This window comes from Lontra canadensis, unplaced genomic scaffold, assembly GCF_010015895.1.
Source record: "Lontra canadensis isolate GAN:19392208 unplaced genomic scaffold, GSC_riverotter_1.0 scaffold4, whole genome shotgun sequence".
Classification (NCBI taxonomy): Eukaryota; Metazoa; Chordata; class Mammalia; order Carnivora; family Mustelidae; genus Lontra; species Lontra canadensis.
In genome coordinates, this window is record NW_022630998.1 from 51,880,859 (window position 1) to 51,896,631 (window position 15,773).

The following is a 15,773-nucleotide window of genomic DNA, read 5'->3' on the forward strand; positions in this document are numbered from 1 at the left end:
TTTTAGAGGGAGAGACTGAGCAGGGGGAGGGGCAGAGGGAGAAGGAGAGAACCCCCAAGGAAACTCCCCACTGATTGCATAGCTTGATGAGGGACTCATCCCAGGACCCCCAGAGCACGAACTGAGCCAAAATCAAGAGTCAGACACTTAGCTGAGCCACCCAGGTGCCCCAGAGTCAGCTTAATGTTTATGGGTTGGAAGGAGGCACGGGACCCAGCAAAGTAGAGTGAGACAGAGAAACAAGTGGGTTAGAAAGAGAACCAGGCCTCTGAGCTGCTGAGAGCTGTATGAAGAAATATACTCAAGTAAACTGGATGATCAAAAGGGTCACATTTTTGTAAGACAATTGAGCAACAATGGAAAAAGTTTTGTCCAGACCAAGTATAGCTTCCCCAATCCTCTGTGTCTAAAGGCCTCAGTCTATAATCTTTTGAAAGCCCTTGGAGCACCTAATAACAGCATTTGCCTGTGGAATCAGCAACATTCTGGGCACTTCCTTAACTTCTGCAGAACAGAACATGCCTCTGACAGGAATTCAGCATTCCCCAGAGGTATGCACAGACCAGCACCACAGGGGGGGCATTCTGGGAGCCTCATCCCCTAGACCCTGTATCCAGAACTAAAACTAAAGCTCTGTGGGGGTTCATGAGAACAAGGTTGAGAGGTTAACAGATTTCTTCATTTCATTCTGTTTTACACTAAAAGGGTTTGGGAAATTCCAGAACTATTCCCAACCAAGCACTACCTCTTGTTATCATTGGACTATATCCAGGAATTAAAAAAAAAAAAAAAAAAAAAAAAAAAAAACTAGGATTTACTCAAAGCCCAACAAAACAAGGAAGTTTAGAGAAGAAACAGCAAGCTCAGAGCTAACAATCAGTAGACATCATAAGGGATGACTCCTTTTTGATGAATCAGCAAAAAGAAAGAATGACTTTTCTGGACAACCCACAAAAATATTTAGTTACAAAATCACACTGTTTTCCTAAGAATAATCTTAAAAATATATATATTTAAAATGTGCCTTTAAGACTATTCTTCCAGGGCGCCTGGGTAGCTCAGTGGGTTGGGCCTCTGCCTTCAGCTCAGGTCATGATCTCAGGGTCCTGGGATAGAGCCCCACATCGGGCTCTCTGCTCAGCGGGGAGCCTGCTTCTCCCTCTCTCTCTCTGCCTGCTGCTCTACTTGTGATCTCTCTCTCCTTTTCTGTCAAATAAATAAATAATTTTTTTTTTTTTTTAAAGACTATTCTGCCTTGATTGGCTCTACTTCATTCTACCGGCCTCACCCAGTGGTCATTTCAAAATCTGCCTGACTCTGGAAAATAAATGACTGCTTTTTCTTATGGTGATTATAGCTTTTGTAACACATTAAACCCAAAGCTTCCATGTTTTAACACAGGAAGAGCTTTGTCCAATGTAGGCATTCCTGGATTGGGGGGCGGGCTTCCCTCTGCATGGTAACTCAGGGATCTAAGTTTCTTCCATTTTGTGACTCCACCATCCTCTAGGATCAAAGAATTCTTCTTTGTTCAGCCTGGGAATGGGAAAAGAGTAATGTGGAGATACCCCTCTTATTTCTTTAAAATCTCAGCCTTTGATACAATTCACTTCTGCTCACATTCTTTTAATAAGGACTAGTCATTTACCGTACTGGTCCTATACGACACATAGGTATAAGGAGCACTTGGGAATATAGAATACAATCCACTTCTTGGCAGTGACTCCAGTCCAAAAAAGGAGGTCATGAATTTTGTGAAAAGCTCTCTCCATCATCATGCCATTGCACCTGAGGGGTGAACCAAGACTTGTCAGTCAAAATCATACTCAAGGTCAATTTGGTCAATTGATTGGGCTCATCATCTCAAATCACTGCAGTAATGAATTGAAAACTAATCCAAATGTACTTCCTCTTTCATGGACATATCAGGCTATTTTATGCCCAGCAGTGGCTCTAGATTCTCTAGGATTTACATTACATCACTATAACAGATAACACAGAGTTGTGGTTTCCCCTTCTCTTGAAATTATACCTAATGACCCAGCCACCACCTTCAGAAGAAAGGAGCCAGAAAAATAAACATCCTTCTGTGTCCTGACGATATAATGTTATTGTCCTAAATGGACACTTCGCTGATTCTGAAAGATGAAATCCTACTTTGGTTATGATAATAGTACCAGTGGTAACTAGGAAAACCCAAAGGTTAAGATTAACTACTGCAAAACCAAAACATTTCTAGTAAATGTTCTTCAAAAATGAATTGGGTTAAACCTCAACAATCAATATAGCAAAGCAACTGGCTTTATAACCTAGAGAACATTTAGAAACTAGTTTGCCTTAAAGAATTCTCTATGGAATTATGTTGCTTAAAATTAGGTATTTTATCATTGTTTTATGAGAAAAAATACAGCCACAGAGTGTTTGCTAGCATCTGCATTCAATGTTTTAAGCAGAAAGTAGTCAAGCCATGCTCTCTGGCATGAAATTTGGCCTTCTTTCTTTCTTCCATCTGTTTGTGTGCCCACATGAAACTGTAATTGTTTTCTGGAAAAAAAAAAAATTGGTCTGGCTTGTGGGTACTTCTAATCCTACAGACATAATGTAGAAGTAGTGACCTTCCATTAGGCCATGCAAACCTGTTTGCTTAATTTTCCTAAGTGGATACAACTTTTGGCTGGTTCAGCTAACCACTAAAGTATATAAATCTGCATTTATAATGATGAAGAAAAGGAGGACAAACAGCACTGATTATTTACCATGTTCTGAGCAAGGTTCTGAGTGTTTTCCATGTATTATCTCATCTAATCTTGACTACACATTTATGTAATAGGTATCTTATCCCCATTTTATGGCACTAAGAAGATAATTTATTACCTAGTGCATGTGTAAGGATAAGTAACCTGCCCAGGGGGCCTGCTATGTTCCTAGGATCCACTGCTGCAGACCCTATAGAATGTATTTTAACTGCCACATTCTGTCATTAAGCCCTACCTTAAGAAACTTTACAAAATTCCTTATTGTCACAGCATCTAAAAAAATGAAAAACCACAAAAAAGATTTCTACTAAAGAAAGAACTGCTGTACTTCTCCTGATAAATTATTGATTTTTACTATGTGGAAGCTATGACTTATGTTTTTCTCTCTGTGTGTTTAAAAAACCCGTAGCCCAATTTGTGTCCCACCTTTGGCACACCTGTAGGACCATAACTGCATCGTCTTTTCTTGTTTTCTCTTTGCCCTTGTTTTCTCTTTGCTTAATTTCTTCATTTGTAATCTTGTTTTACTCTACGTATCTGAAAACCACCTAAAGTCCTTTTTGGATTGAGGTAAAGGGTGGCCAGGCCTGGAAGATCTGGAGTCAGACTGACTGGGTTTGAATCTGGTCCACCTCTTAATGACCATATTAACATGTCAAAGCTCAGCTAACTTCCTTTCCTACAAGGTATGAATAATACAATATTTATCTCATAGTAAAAAGGTAGAAGTAAATGAGAAAACACGTGAAAAGCACTGAACACTGTCAACCATCAGTGTTCAGTTAAGTGTTGGTTATATTGATGATAGTAGTGATAATTGTGATGGAAGATGGATAGAAATAAAGAAATACTACAGATCAGTGCTAAAGAACAAATCCCTGCTATTGTCACCTCACCAGTTCTCACCCCAGTCTTCTTTACCTTAGCACACACAGGTCCACAAAAAATATACCCATTTTTGCATTGGGGACGAGTTGTTTGCTCTACCCTTCAGAGTTCTTCTAGCTGGGCTAAGCATTAAATTGACATGAGACAGATTCACAGGTAAAACTAAAAGTTAGTAGCATGTGTACGGGGAATGGATTCCCACAGACATGGAAATTCCAAAGACAGTCAGGCAACATGAGGCTAACCTAAGGAGAGGGGTTGGGATCTGAGCAGACAAGGGGAATATGACCATGAGAAGAAAGATGAGAGGAGATATTTGGAAAACAAAGATTGCCCTATTAGACAGGTAAGTTTCTTAGGTAAAAGGGAATCTCTGTTAATAGCTCTCTTCCAGGTAGAGGCAGGCAGCTGAAGGGGAGCAAAAGAGCTCTTTCTGAATCTACTGAGTTTCGATTGCTTTAAACTCAAAGTAATGTCCATGCCAAAGTAGACCATCTTGGGGTGGCCTTCCCTTGGCCGCTGCAAGACTCTTGCTAGACTTTAGAATCCAAAGAACATCAACTCAACCATTCAGCTTCCCTGAAACTCCCTTCCCCACCTTGCTGGTGCACATTCATCTCTACTTGTCCCTTGATCATAAAATATGTATGTACGGGCCACACTGTGTCCTTAAACTCAGGTATTCATACTCATTTTAAAAACCTGATAACCCTCAGATTTCCAAATAGCATGCTCCTTCTACTCAGTGCTCAACTGGAGGTTGTTTAGAGTGAAGCCTCAGACTGTAGCTGCTTATAAACAAGTCAAGGGGTCACCTCCATTAGCCCTGTGTTCCCAGAAAGAGTGATGGAAACAACTCACGAACAAACCAGCCAGTTCCAATACACAGCCTTAGCTAAGCTGCAGCTCAGTGGGGATTTAAACTGATGCAGGAATAAGAGATTTATAATTATGAACAGGAAAGCAAGGTGGTGGACAAAAGCAAAGGAGTGCAGGTTTTATCTCATGGTTCCCTTTTCTGCTTTGAACCCTCAGTTCTCAGTAGGTCCACGTTTTCTCCCTTTCAGCTCGCCATGGCTTTTCTTGCTTCCTTAGCTTGGACATTCAGAGGGCACCATGTGAAAGCGGGTTAAGATGAAGCTCCAAAGAGAAAGGAGCTGTGTTTGTACAGCGCTGCACATACTAGCATTGGAAGGCGAGCAATGATTTCTTCTGAATGCAGCCACAGGGCTCACAGCACAGTCTTTTTCATGGTCTCCATGGTTACTGGCACATTCTTTTCTGCCGGAGTGCCAGAGGCTCTGCCTCTTTTCATGGCTCTTGGTGACAGACAGAGGGAAGAAGGAAATTATTTCTTTGGGGTCCTGTTCTCGAGTTGCCAGGTGATGTATACTAACCTGTGGGTGGGTGCTGTATTACAGCATACTCCCACGTCAGCAGCTTTAGGAATAGGAGGACAGACAGCTAACTTAGGAACCCTTTTCCCCAGCCATCACTGTGCTGGTCAGATCCAGGGCTTTGAGCCCAAGGAGCCAGCAAAACAGAGAAGCCCAAAGAGGCAAGCCGCTCCCACTTGAGCATACATCTAGTTGATCTCTGACCTCCCAATCACCTCATGGAGATCAGGGGCTTCCCCAAACATAAAGAGTAGGAATTTTTTAAAAATTATTACATTCGGGATGCCTGGGTGCCTCATTTGGTTGAGAGACCAACTCTTGATTTTGGTCCAGGTCATGATCTCAGGGTCACGAGATCAAGCTTCGCATGGGCTTGACGCTGGGTATGGAGCCTGCTTGAGATTCTCTCTCTCCCCCTCTGCCCACCCACCACACTCTCTCTCTAAAAATTATTAAATCACAGAGAACTTGTAAATGTCATTCTAAGTGCTTCATATGTATTGACACACTTAAAATCACAACAGATCTTTAAGTAGTAGGTATTATTACTTCTGTTTCAAAGGTAAGAAAATATGGGCACTGAGAGGTTCTTTCCTAGCTTGCCTAAGTTTATTGGCTGGCTGGTAATGGAGCAGGGATTCTAATGGAGGCAATCTGGCCCTAGGATCTGTTGTCTTACCATTCACCATGCTGACTGTCTGGGAGTGCTCCTGCTGGGCGTTTACCTACTGTCCTGCTACCTGGGATAAGGGAGGCTTTGTAAAGCTGCTCCCTAGAGAGTTGAGAACAGGACAGAGCTGGTGCTAAGAGGAGACTAGTTTGGGGGTTGTGGGAGAAATACTCCTGAGCCACCTTAGCACAGAACGAGGGCTCTGAGAAAACAAAACTAAGAGGTCTGCAAGTCCTCTGGTAATTAAGATAGATGTGGGACCAGCTCCTGGCAGATTACCCCTGTACCATGGAACATCATGGAAGCCCCAGGCGGGGAACCAAACACCTGTTTTCTAGTCTAGGCTGGATCACCACCAAGGCAATGTAGGATGGCCCTACAAGGTTGGGGCTCAAGTCATTTGTTCTGCCAAAAAGAGAGCAAGCAAGCCTACTTATCTGTAAATTTGTGTCCATCTTTGAAAATCAATGACTCTGAAGCACTTAGGAATCAAACTGTTGAAGCAAAAATAGATTGGCATGTATCTATCAAGGTCCTAAGAGGGAAGTCGTGCAATAGTAGAAGGTACCTATACAAAGCTTCATGGAGACTACTGAAAATTAACTAATGGGAAATGGTAACATAATTCCCCACTTCACCTTCCCCTCCACCACCACCCCGCCCCAAAACAGGAAAATGTTCCACCCCTAGGCCAGAGGGGCAAGGAAGGGAGCTGTTATTGGAACCTGCTGAGAGCTCTGACTGGAGAAGGTGGTCCACCTAGCAGGAGCCCTGGTTTTTGGTAAAAGAAGTCAGAGGAGGAAGTGTCTTCCCTCCTCTCTCCTGTCAGCTCTCCTGGCCAAACTCAGAAGTCAGAGGGCAAAGAAGCTTGCACGATAAAGACATTGCAGGGTAGCAGATGGATTTGAGAAGCAAACAGAGAAATACCCAGGTACAGGATTCATCCCATGCCCTCTTGGAGGCATCCCCAGGACGTGACAAGAGGTCTTGCCCTCCCTTCCCTCATTCCCATCTGGTCAGAGCCCAACTTCCTTCAGTGTGATCACTGCTCTGGGGCAGTCCCAGGAGATGCCATCTAGCTACATATGATCTCAGTTTGCTCAGGGTTAGCTGAGGATAACCAGACTGGACCACAGCTGACCTCTTGCCTTTCCCTCCCACTCTCCCCCCACACTTCAGACCAAATGAGCCATAGAGCTTAAACAATGGCCAGTAAAGAGAGAGAAGAAAGTCAGTTGCCATTTGCCTTCCAGCCTTATAAAGCAACTATAAGAGAAAATATATCCAGGAATGAAATATAATTATGAAGATAAAAACAGCATTATCCACAAGTCCAATTATTTTTATAGCCTCATCCCACTAGACGGAAGAATTTTTGAATTTAGAAAGCTTGCATTTAGAGACATTGTTCAAGTCACTGTACTAAGAGCTTCATGCCTATTTCATTATTCAGTCCTTACCACGTTATCCCTATGCCGTTATCGTCGTGATAAACGTGAGGATCCAGAAGCTCAGAGAGATCATGCAGAATTAAATCACAGCATTACCCCAGCTCCCCAAAAGACAGTGCTAAGACTAGATTTAAACCTTGGGCTTCTTGGTTATTTCACCTCCACAGCAAATAACCAGAAGGGTATCCCTAATTAAGCTCTCTTCGTGTTAAATTTACCACTAATGGAGTATGATTGGTCCCACTTTCTCTTCTATTGCAGGTAGCAATTTAACACTCAGGACTACATGGCATCTAAGCTGAGACACAATGAAAATCTGAGGGAAAGCCTAAACCATTTCATTTTTTCAAATAATTCTTCCAATATTAATTACCTTCACTGTCTGCCCATAGACGATCCTTTATCATCTTGACTGGGTATATTAGTTTGGTAGGACTTCCTTAACAGAGTAGCATAGAATGGATGGCTGAAGCAACAAAAATCTATCTTTTCAAATTTCTGGAGGCTGGAAGTTCACCCACAAGCTGCCAGCAGGGTTGGTTTTCTCTGAGTCTTCTGTCCCTGGCTTGCAGAGAAATCACCTTCTTGCTGCCTTTTGACATAGTCTTTCCTCTGTGGTCCCCTCCCCTTGGTGTGTTTGTTGTGCCCTCATCTCTTCTTCTGAGAACATCAAGTCAAACTGGATTAGGATCCGCCCTAATGGCTTCATTTTAACTTAATTACCTCTTTAAAGGCTCAGTCTCCAAGTACAGTCACATTTTAAGGCACTGGAGGTCAGAGCCTTATTAATTTGGAGGGGGCGGGGACAGAATTCAGTTCATAGCAATGAGTATCCATTGATTCATTCATTCAGTACCTGTCTCAGTGGTTTTTACATTCCTGTTTACCAGAATTTCCTGAACAAGCCCTTTTCAACTGTGAAAGCTGAGCTTCTCTCCAGACCTACTGAGTCAGAAACCCTGAATATAGAATCCAGATTATTTGTGGTTTTAAAAAAATTTCCCCTGGCGATTCTGAGATGGAGCCAGGGTTAAAATCTAGGGTCGGGGCGCCTGGGTGGCTCAGGTGGTTAAGAGTCTGCCTTCAGCTCAGGTCATGATGCCAGGGAGGATCCTCGGATGGAGCCCCGCATTGGGCTCTTTGCTCAGCGAGGAGTGTGTTTCTCCCCCTTCCTCTCCCTTCACTCCTGCTATCGCTCTCTCAAATAAATAAAAAAAATATGTTTAAAAAATTTTAGGATTAAGTGTTCTAGAAATAACACTTGCTGTGTTCCAGGCATGCTGTAAATGCTGTATGCATTAACTCATTTAATCTGCACTCTGAGCTCTAAACTAGGCACTTTTTATCACCCCTCTTTTACAGATGAGGACTCTTAGGCACAGAAAGGTTAAGACACTTGCCTGGGGTCACAAAGCTGGTCAGTAGCAGGGCTGGGATGTGAACCCACACAGTCTGGCTCCAGATTATGAGTCCCTAACCACTACACTCAGTCACTGCTCTCCCACAGTGTTGACCAAGGTCATTCAAGTGTGAGACCCAACTGCAATAAAAGCTTGAACTTGAGAAACACTGATAGTTGTTTCACACTGAGTAGTGTCATTTCATGCTTAGATATTTGTATGTTTTGCAAAAAATACGCAAAGTTGTAAATGCTGTCTCCTTTTAAAATGTATACATTTAAAAGGCATGACCCATGTAGTGAGTGGTGAAGCAAGTTGAAAGCATTGTATACAGTTGTAAAAGAATATGTAAAAGAATAAAGAATAAGTAGTGGAGGGCTTTAGTTCTTCAGGTGTCACACAGAATAGGTCTGGTGAGTAAGAATGAGCCTGAAAATTCACCTTCTCTGTGCCATTTGCACCCTCCCCCGACCTGAGTCATTGAGATGAAAAAAGGTTGGAGGACAAGAGACAGAGGAACCTCCCAGGTGCCTTCTCACTGATCACACTGGCTTTTCTATGGCTCTTTCCCCTAGGTAAGCAGAAGCAGCCCATCTTCATTTGGGTCTGTCTTTCTGTGTTATGTCCTCATACAGATTATTCTTTTGAGCCTTTCTATTTTTCTTCACAGGCTCCTAACAGTCTTGGTGCAACAGTCAAATCTCAGCGAGATTAATCACCAGGACAATGAGGTGAGCCTGCCCTCTCAAGAACAGTTGGCCGGCCATTGCACCTGTGAGGGTAGAAGGGAGGGCTTTTCTCCACCTGTGCTTCCTATCATAGAGGTCAGGGAGGGGATGGAGCACATTTGTGGGCTCCCACTCTGAGAGGGGAGCTTGTGTCTCGACTATTAACCCTCAGGCAGAAATTTATCCCCACCCTGGTTATGGGTAGCTTCTACTAGGATAGGACTTTTTGCATTAAATACGTAAGCATCTATCATACCACTGAAATTTTGTCATTTCCCTCTGGATATTGAGAAATAAATGTTACTCTTTCCTATCTTCTTGAGCCAGAAACTCCAAGGGCAAGCTGCCATTGCTCTCCCTTTGAGAGAAAAGAGGACAGATAATTCCAGGCTCCATGCTCCAGAGGCCACATCATTAACACCAGCGATCACTGTTGCTGTTTCCTTTATGTGGCAGACACAACAGAAGTCTTCCAAGACGACAATACAGTACTTGCAAACAAAATCCCTGCCTGAGGGTTACCAGATACCAGGCAGAGCTGCCACAGCGTAGCTCGGGGTCTTATTCTAGCTACTTAACTCTTAAAAAACAGAACTGATTTTCATTACCCAGCCTGTTTTCTTGAACAAGCTTCTTTAAACAGATTTAAAGGTTTTAATGTTGTTGGTTTTTTTAATATATTATGTGCTTGGTTTGGTTTCACTCTACTAAGAATGTCTGGTAACTTTGAGAAAGTGTGATAGCACTGAGAATGCATACGTGTGAAAATCCCAAATTACACTGTTTTCGAGGAAGCCAGGTGGCCATAGACAGCAGTTGTAGGAGGAAGTGCCCTAACAGGGGGCTGGGCCCCTAGTATTTCTTGAGTTTTCGGATGACAGGGTTTCCTCCCAGCTGGCTTAGCATTAATGACCACACTGAAAAGCCCCTTCTTCACCACCTCAGTCTGAGGTTGGACACCACCCTGACTCAGTGGTCACACGCTGCTTTCACTCCCCATGTCTTCAGGGACTTAAAACAAAACCCTAAGAATGAGAGATTTACATTGTTCTAAACTTCTGCTTTAAAAATGAGAACCAGCAATGAGAAAGCACACTCTGACCACTCTGCCCATGGTGTCAAAGCAGGGAGCTTGAGTGGTGCAGTTTTGTTTTTAAGATTTGGGTACATAGAAGCATGGGGAGCGGCAGGCAGAGGGAGAAGCAGACTTCTACCAGGGCAGGGAGCCCAATGTGGGATTCTATCCCAGGACCCCAGCATCATAACCTGAGCCAAAGGCAGTTGCTTAACTGACTGAACCACCCATTCATCCCAAGTGGCGCAGTTTTTACTAACTGATCATGAACTTCTAAAGTTTAGGAAAGTTGACAATCAACTTCCTCTACCTCCAACTCGTACCCCCACCCAGCAAAACTGGCTTTTCTTAGGAAGGGGGCAAATTCACTCATTCAAACCCTAAAGCTTAGTTCCAACTCCGTTCAGTCTTCAGCTAAAAGAACATCCTCTGGCAAAGTGATGGTTCCCTATTCTTCCCCACCCTGCAAGGGCCCTGGCTGCTGGGGACAGTGAAAGCAGACCCGGGTATTTCTAACAATGGTAACTGTTCCACTTCTCAGATAATATGTGCTAAATATTGGAAATGTCTCCACTTCCTTCGCATGTAAAGTAACCTCTCAGAAGAGATTCTTCCCACTGTGGCTTTTATGCACAGAGAACAGGACCTCAAAAGGACACTTACAGCCAGTGTTGCAGCTTCCTCTTTGAGACGTGTCACAGCACATCTGAAATCCATCTAAGCCAACTGCTAATGCTTGTCTATGTTTAAAATACATACACACATATACCCATACACACACACACACAAACACACACACAGAGCAATGCTATTATGAGTCAATCCATATACATTTGTAAGGGCTAGAAGCTCTTAACCACTAGGAAATGAGGACACTTCTGACATGGAAAGAACACAGCAAAGGCTTTTTTTCATTCACCACCTTGGCAGATTTCCTACACTCGGCTTCTTAGTGTTCTGAACAAGCAATGGCCCTCTCCCCCCCTCCCCCCAATCACTTTGCCAACAAGCTTGTCCAAGCACAATGATTCTCCATTATATATGACGGGACAACAATTAAAGCATAGGCACATGGACACAGCACCACCCCACCCCCCTCATCTGCTAAATAACAGGAAGGAGAAAAGATTAAAGGCAAGAGAAATGAGGGAAAAAGTAAGTTACCGCTGCTAGTGAAGCATTAAGGTTGTCTAATACAAGCGAAAGAGCAAGGCATTCCTCTGCAGAGTCTGAATGAAATTATTCTCCAAGAATAACTGAAGGACCCCCAAGCTTGTCACAATAATGATTGGAAATTAAAGGATCAGTTAGTAGAAATCTAACTTTATTAGTAGATAGATTAGATTATAAACTGAAACTACCAAATAGAGAAAGGAAGAAAGCAAGCACCTCTCCTGTTCAGGTAAAATAAAACACGAGGTAATACTTCATATCAGGGAAGTGATTATCACTTTAGTGGCTGTCTTGATCTGAGCTCAGGGGCTTGAAACAATTTATTTTTACATTATTAGTTTTTACTTGTGTAATATGTAAACATATTTGCTTTTTACAAATTTAAATATTACAAGTAATGATAGTAAGTCCTTGATTACTTCCACCCTACCACCTTAGCTCCTAGGTAATCACTGTCTGATGCGTCTCTTTCCAATGTCTTCTATATACCCACAGACCCCGTGGACTGTAACATAAAAGGTATCACACTCCGTATGTTGTTCTACAACTTTGGTTTCTCACCCAACGGAATGTCTTAAGAGTTCTATTCATGTCAATAATGTACAGATCTGGCTCATTCCTTCTAATGGCTTCCTGATGTTCCGCACTATGAAGATACCTCCGTTTAAGTTGGTATTCCCCTATGAATGTGTATTTAGACTGTCTCCGGTTTTTCACCATCACAAACACTCCTTTAAAGAGTGTCTCATACAAGCCTCCTTGAGTATTTTACACAATCATTTCTCTAGAAAACCAATGGTGGGAAACGGGGTGTACATTTTTGTTTTCTATACACACACCTGGTGCTTCTCCAGGCTGCATCAATTTATAGCTCTACCTGCAGTTGAATAGTGTGGTCATATTTTCTTGTTTTAATTTGCATTTCCCCGATAGCTAATGAGACTGAGTACCATTACATAGGCATAATGGCCATTTTTGTATCTTCTTTTATGACTTGCCTCTTTAGATTTTTTTGTCCATTTATTGGGCTACTTTGTCATTTTTGTATGGATTCATAGTTTATTTTCTATTCTGAACATTAACTCTTTGCTTGCTGTTGGATTACAAATAATTTTTCGCAGTGCATGACTCCTTTTAGAACTGTCTGTGGTGTCTTTTCTAGTATAGAAATTTTTTAAAATATGATATAATCAAAGTGATCCTTCTTATTCCTTACTGCTTCTGCTTTTGAGGCCTTTTTAAAGAAGGCCCACCCCGAAGCCCGCAAGGCATAATTACATTATGCTAAGTTTCTCGTAATTGTTCTGTTCTAATGATGCTTGTTTTTCCTGTTTCATTGACCACTGAGCTTCATTGTAAAGTGACTTATTTACACTGCAGAGTCTGACACTGTGGGAAAGGCAAAATGGGTCAGACGGTCCTTTGTGCCTTTGTTCTTCTGGACCTCAGAGGAATCACTGACAGAGTAGCTGTCTGTTGCAGTTAGAGGGAGCTGACAAGTTGCTAAACTCCTGGAATCTAACCTCTCTTGCTCTCATTTTAGCTTTGACAGGAAGAGTGCCTCATCAAAAGGGGCTACAAACTAATTTACTGGCAGCTCACTTAGAACTTTTAATGCATTTATCCAGAGAAGCACTGTTTTTAACTGTATTTAGGGTACATCGTTAATCCTATGTTGAACGCACATTCTGATAGAAGTAGATTTTTGTAAGTGACCTGACAATGACCAAACTTTCATTCTAACAGTGCTCTGAGAAAAAAAAATCCAAATTGCAAAAACAGATGTGAACCTTTGGATGTAAATCTTACCACTAAATTCACTTAAAACATCCTTAAGACATAATCCTTAAGCAGAGACTGTGCACTGTCAAGGCAAAATCAACAGAAACAGTGCCTGACTCTAGAAATCATTTTACTTTACAGTTAGCAATAGGGAAAATAATAAAGTGAAATTTTTTTAATGCTCCAGAATTTTTATCCTAAAAATGAATACCTTAAAAAAAATGGAGTAAGTCTCTGCAACTTAGGAACCCTCACCTTCTCCTTTCCCTGCATGTCTAGAGGTAGGCCTTTTTTTTTTTTTAAGGCCTTTTTTATTTTTGGATCCCTAGACTCTAGCTCAGTAACTTGCACATAGTAGAGCCCTCACCTCAAAAATATACTTACACATGTAGATAAGGAATTATCAAATTTTTGAAGAATCCATTTTATTGGCCCTTTCTCTTTGTTTTATTGACCCAACTCAGTTACCCATTTTATGTATCAGATTTGACTCCCCAGGTGACTTTTAATTATTGCCAAAAATCTACTCTCAAGAAAAAGATGTTGTATCATTTGGGATCTTCAAAAAATGTGGTGTAGACACTAGGCCAGGAGTCCTTGTCCATTTTTATGATATGGACACTTCTGGTGCACTGGTGAAGCTGATGGATCCAACCACAAAAAAATGTTTGAAACTATGTAAAATAAAATACATAGGATTACAAGAGAAACCAGTTATTTTGAAACAGCATTATCAAAATATTATAAAGATCAAATTTGCAATGGTGATATGCAAGCTTGCTTGTTAATACATTAAGATTTAGTGGTCAGACAAGTAACACTGTACTAGTGATGCACAGAAACAGTATTTTGAGATATCTGTGCTAATGAAGGCAATACGAAAGTATCTGTATCATTGGCAAAGTCACAGGTATCATTAACAGTAGTTGCCTATATCCATATTTAAAGAAGATGCTAAATTTACACTTGAAGTTAGTGATCATAAAGATGTAATTTATTTCTTTGATCTAAGCTCACACAAAGCCTGTTTTCTATCCATGGCTAGAACCCCTGCTGCAGTGGATATTGCAGAATATTTTTTGCAAGATATTGCAGAATATCCAAAAAAGATCTTCCAAAAATACTTTGATCAACAAGTGGTATAACTGTAGGCCTCCCAAGGTGATCTGCTTGAAATGAGAAAACTTGTCGTGTTATTCATTAAAAAATATTTAGGTACCTACCTTGTCTCATGTAGGCTTGATTCCTGCTCTAATAGTTCACAGTTTAGTGCAGAATGTAGATGTTCTGTTTAGCTGAAAAATAAATACAACAACTTTGGTCTCTATTCTCAAGGCTTTACTTTAGAAGTTTGTTCTTATTAAAATTTGCCCTTTTGCTTCCATGGCCTGAGTTATTCTTCATAGCCTTTCTTCTGTTAAGAGTCTCATTTGAATTACAAAATTCTCTACCCTAAAGATTTTTATGTTTTTGTTGGATACACAGTTTTTGTCATTATTACAGGGAGACAGTAAGCATTTTTTAAGATTTGACAGAGACACAGTGAGAGAGGGAACACAAGCGGGGGAGTGGGAGAGGAAGAAGCAGCTTCCTGCTGAGCAGGGAGCCCAGTGCAGGGCTTGATCCCAGGACCCCAGGATCATGACTTGAGCTTAAGAAAGACCCTTAATGACTGAGCCCCCAGGTGCCCCGCCAGGGAGAGAGTGATCATTTTAAAAGAGTATCATCAATAGCATCCATTCTTACTGTCCTAAAACCCAACATCTATTTTTAGTCTTTAATTATCTTTTAACCATTATGATGAACATAACTTATCCAGATTGGAAAACTCTAAAACATAGATGATGAAATAATTAATTTTTGTGATCTCTAACATATTTTCAAAATAAAAATTGAAGGAAATGGCTTTCGTCCTCCACTTCTATTTTTTTTTAATTCTTTTAAAGCACGTCATTTTTTCTTTTTTTCTTTTTTTTTTTTGGTCTAGAAGAGACAACTTTTGTGAGCAGTAGTCATATGTGATCGGGAGATTAACAGTATATAAATTTTAGAAAGTCAAGCAAAGCCAAGCTGGACTTCTGTGAAATTCTACATCTTTTAGGTTTTGCTGACCTCTCAGCACTTGCTATAATTTTACCCCCCAGAGCACCAAGTTGAGGGGTGTAGCAAGTGCCTGGCCACATCATACATCTCTGTGCTTCTCAGAGTCTGCAAATGCCACTTTAAAGGTGCCATCCTGAGCACTTAACCAGATTTCTGGTTCAGAAAACACAGAAGAGAGTGTGGTTTTGGCGGGGGGGGGGGGGGTTCTGAAACATTGATAGGACTTGTAAGCCCTTAAAATGTCTGTGACACAGGCTCAAGGCACAGAATTCCTCATCTGTATGAAAGCCCGTTTCAAAGCAACCTGCTCAACACCCAACACTGACCCATCAGCAATCTCGAAAAGGATT

At 41.5% G+C, this 15,773-nt stretch overlaps 1 protein-coding gene across 6 annotated transcripts in view; it reads left to right on the forward strand.

Annotated features, from left to right (window-relative positions):
* Positions 1-15,773, forward strand: part of ANKRD55 (ankyrin repeat domain 55) — a 156,000-nt gene that overhangs the window by 104,049 nt on the left and 36,178 nt on the right. For all 6 annotated transcript variants that reach the window (XM_032850366.1, XM_032850381.1, XM_032850384.1 and 3 more), the window contains one exon: positions 9,233-9,293. In XM_032850366.1, the coding sequence (XP_032706257.1) occupies positions 9,233-9,293 (61 nt within the window). The remainder of the gene's footprint in view (positions 1-9,232; positions 9,294-15,773) is intronic.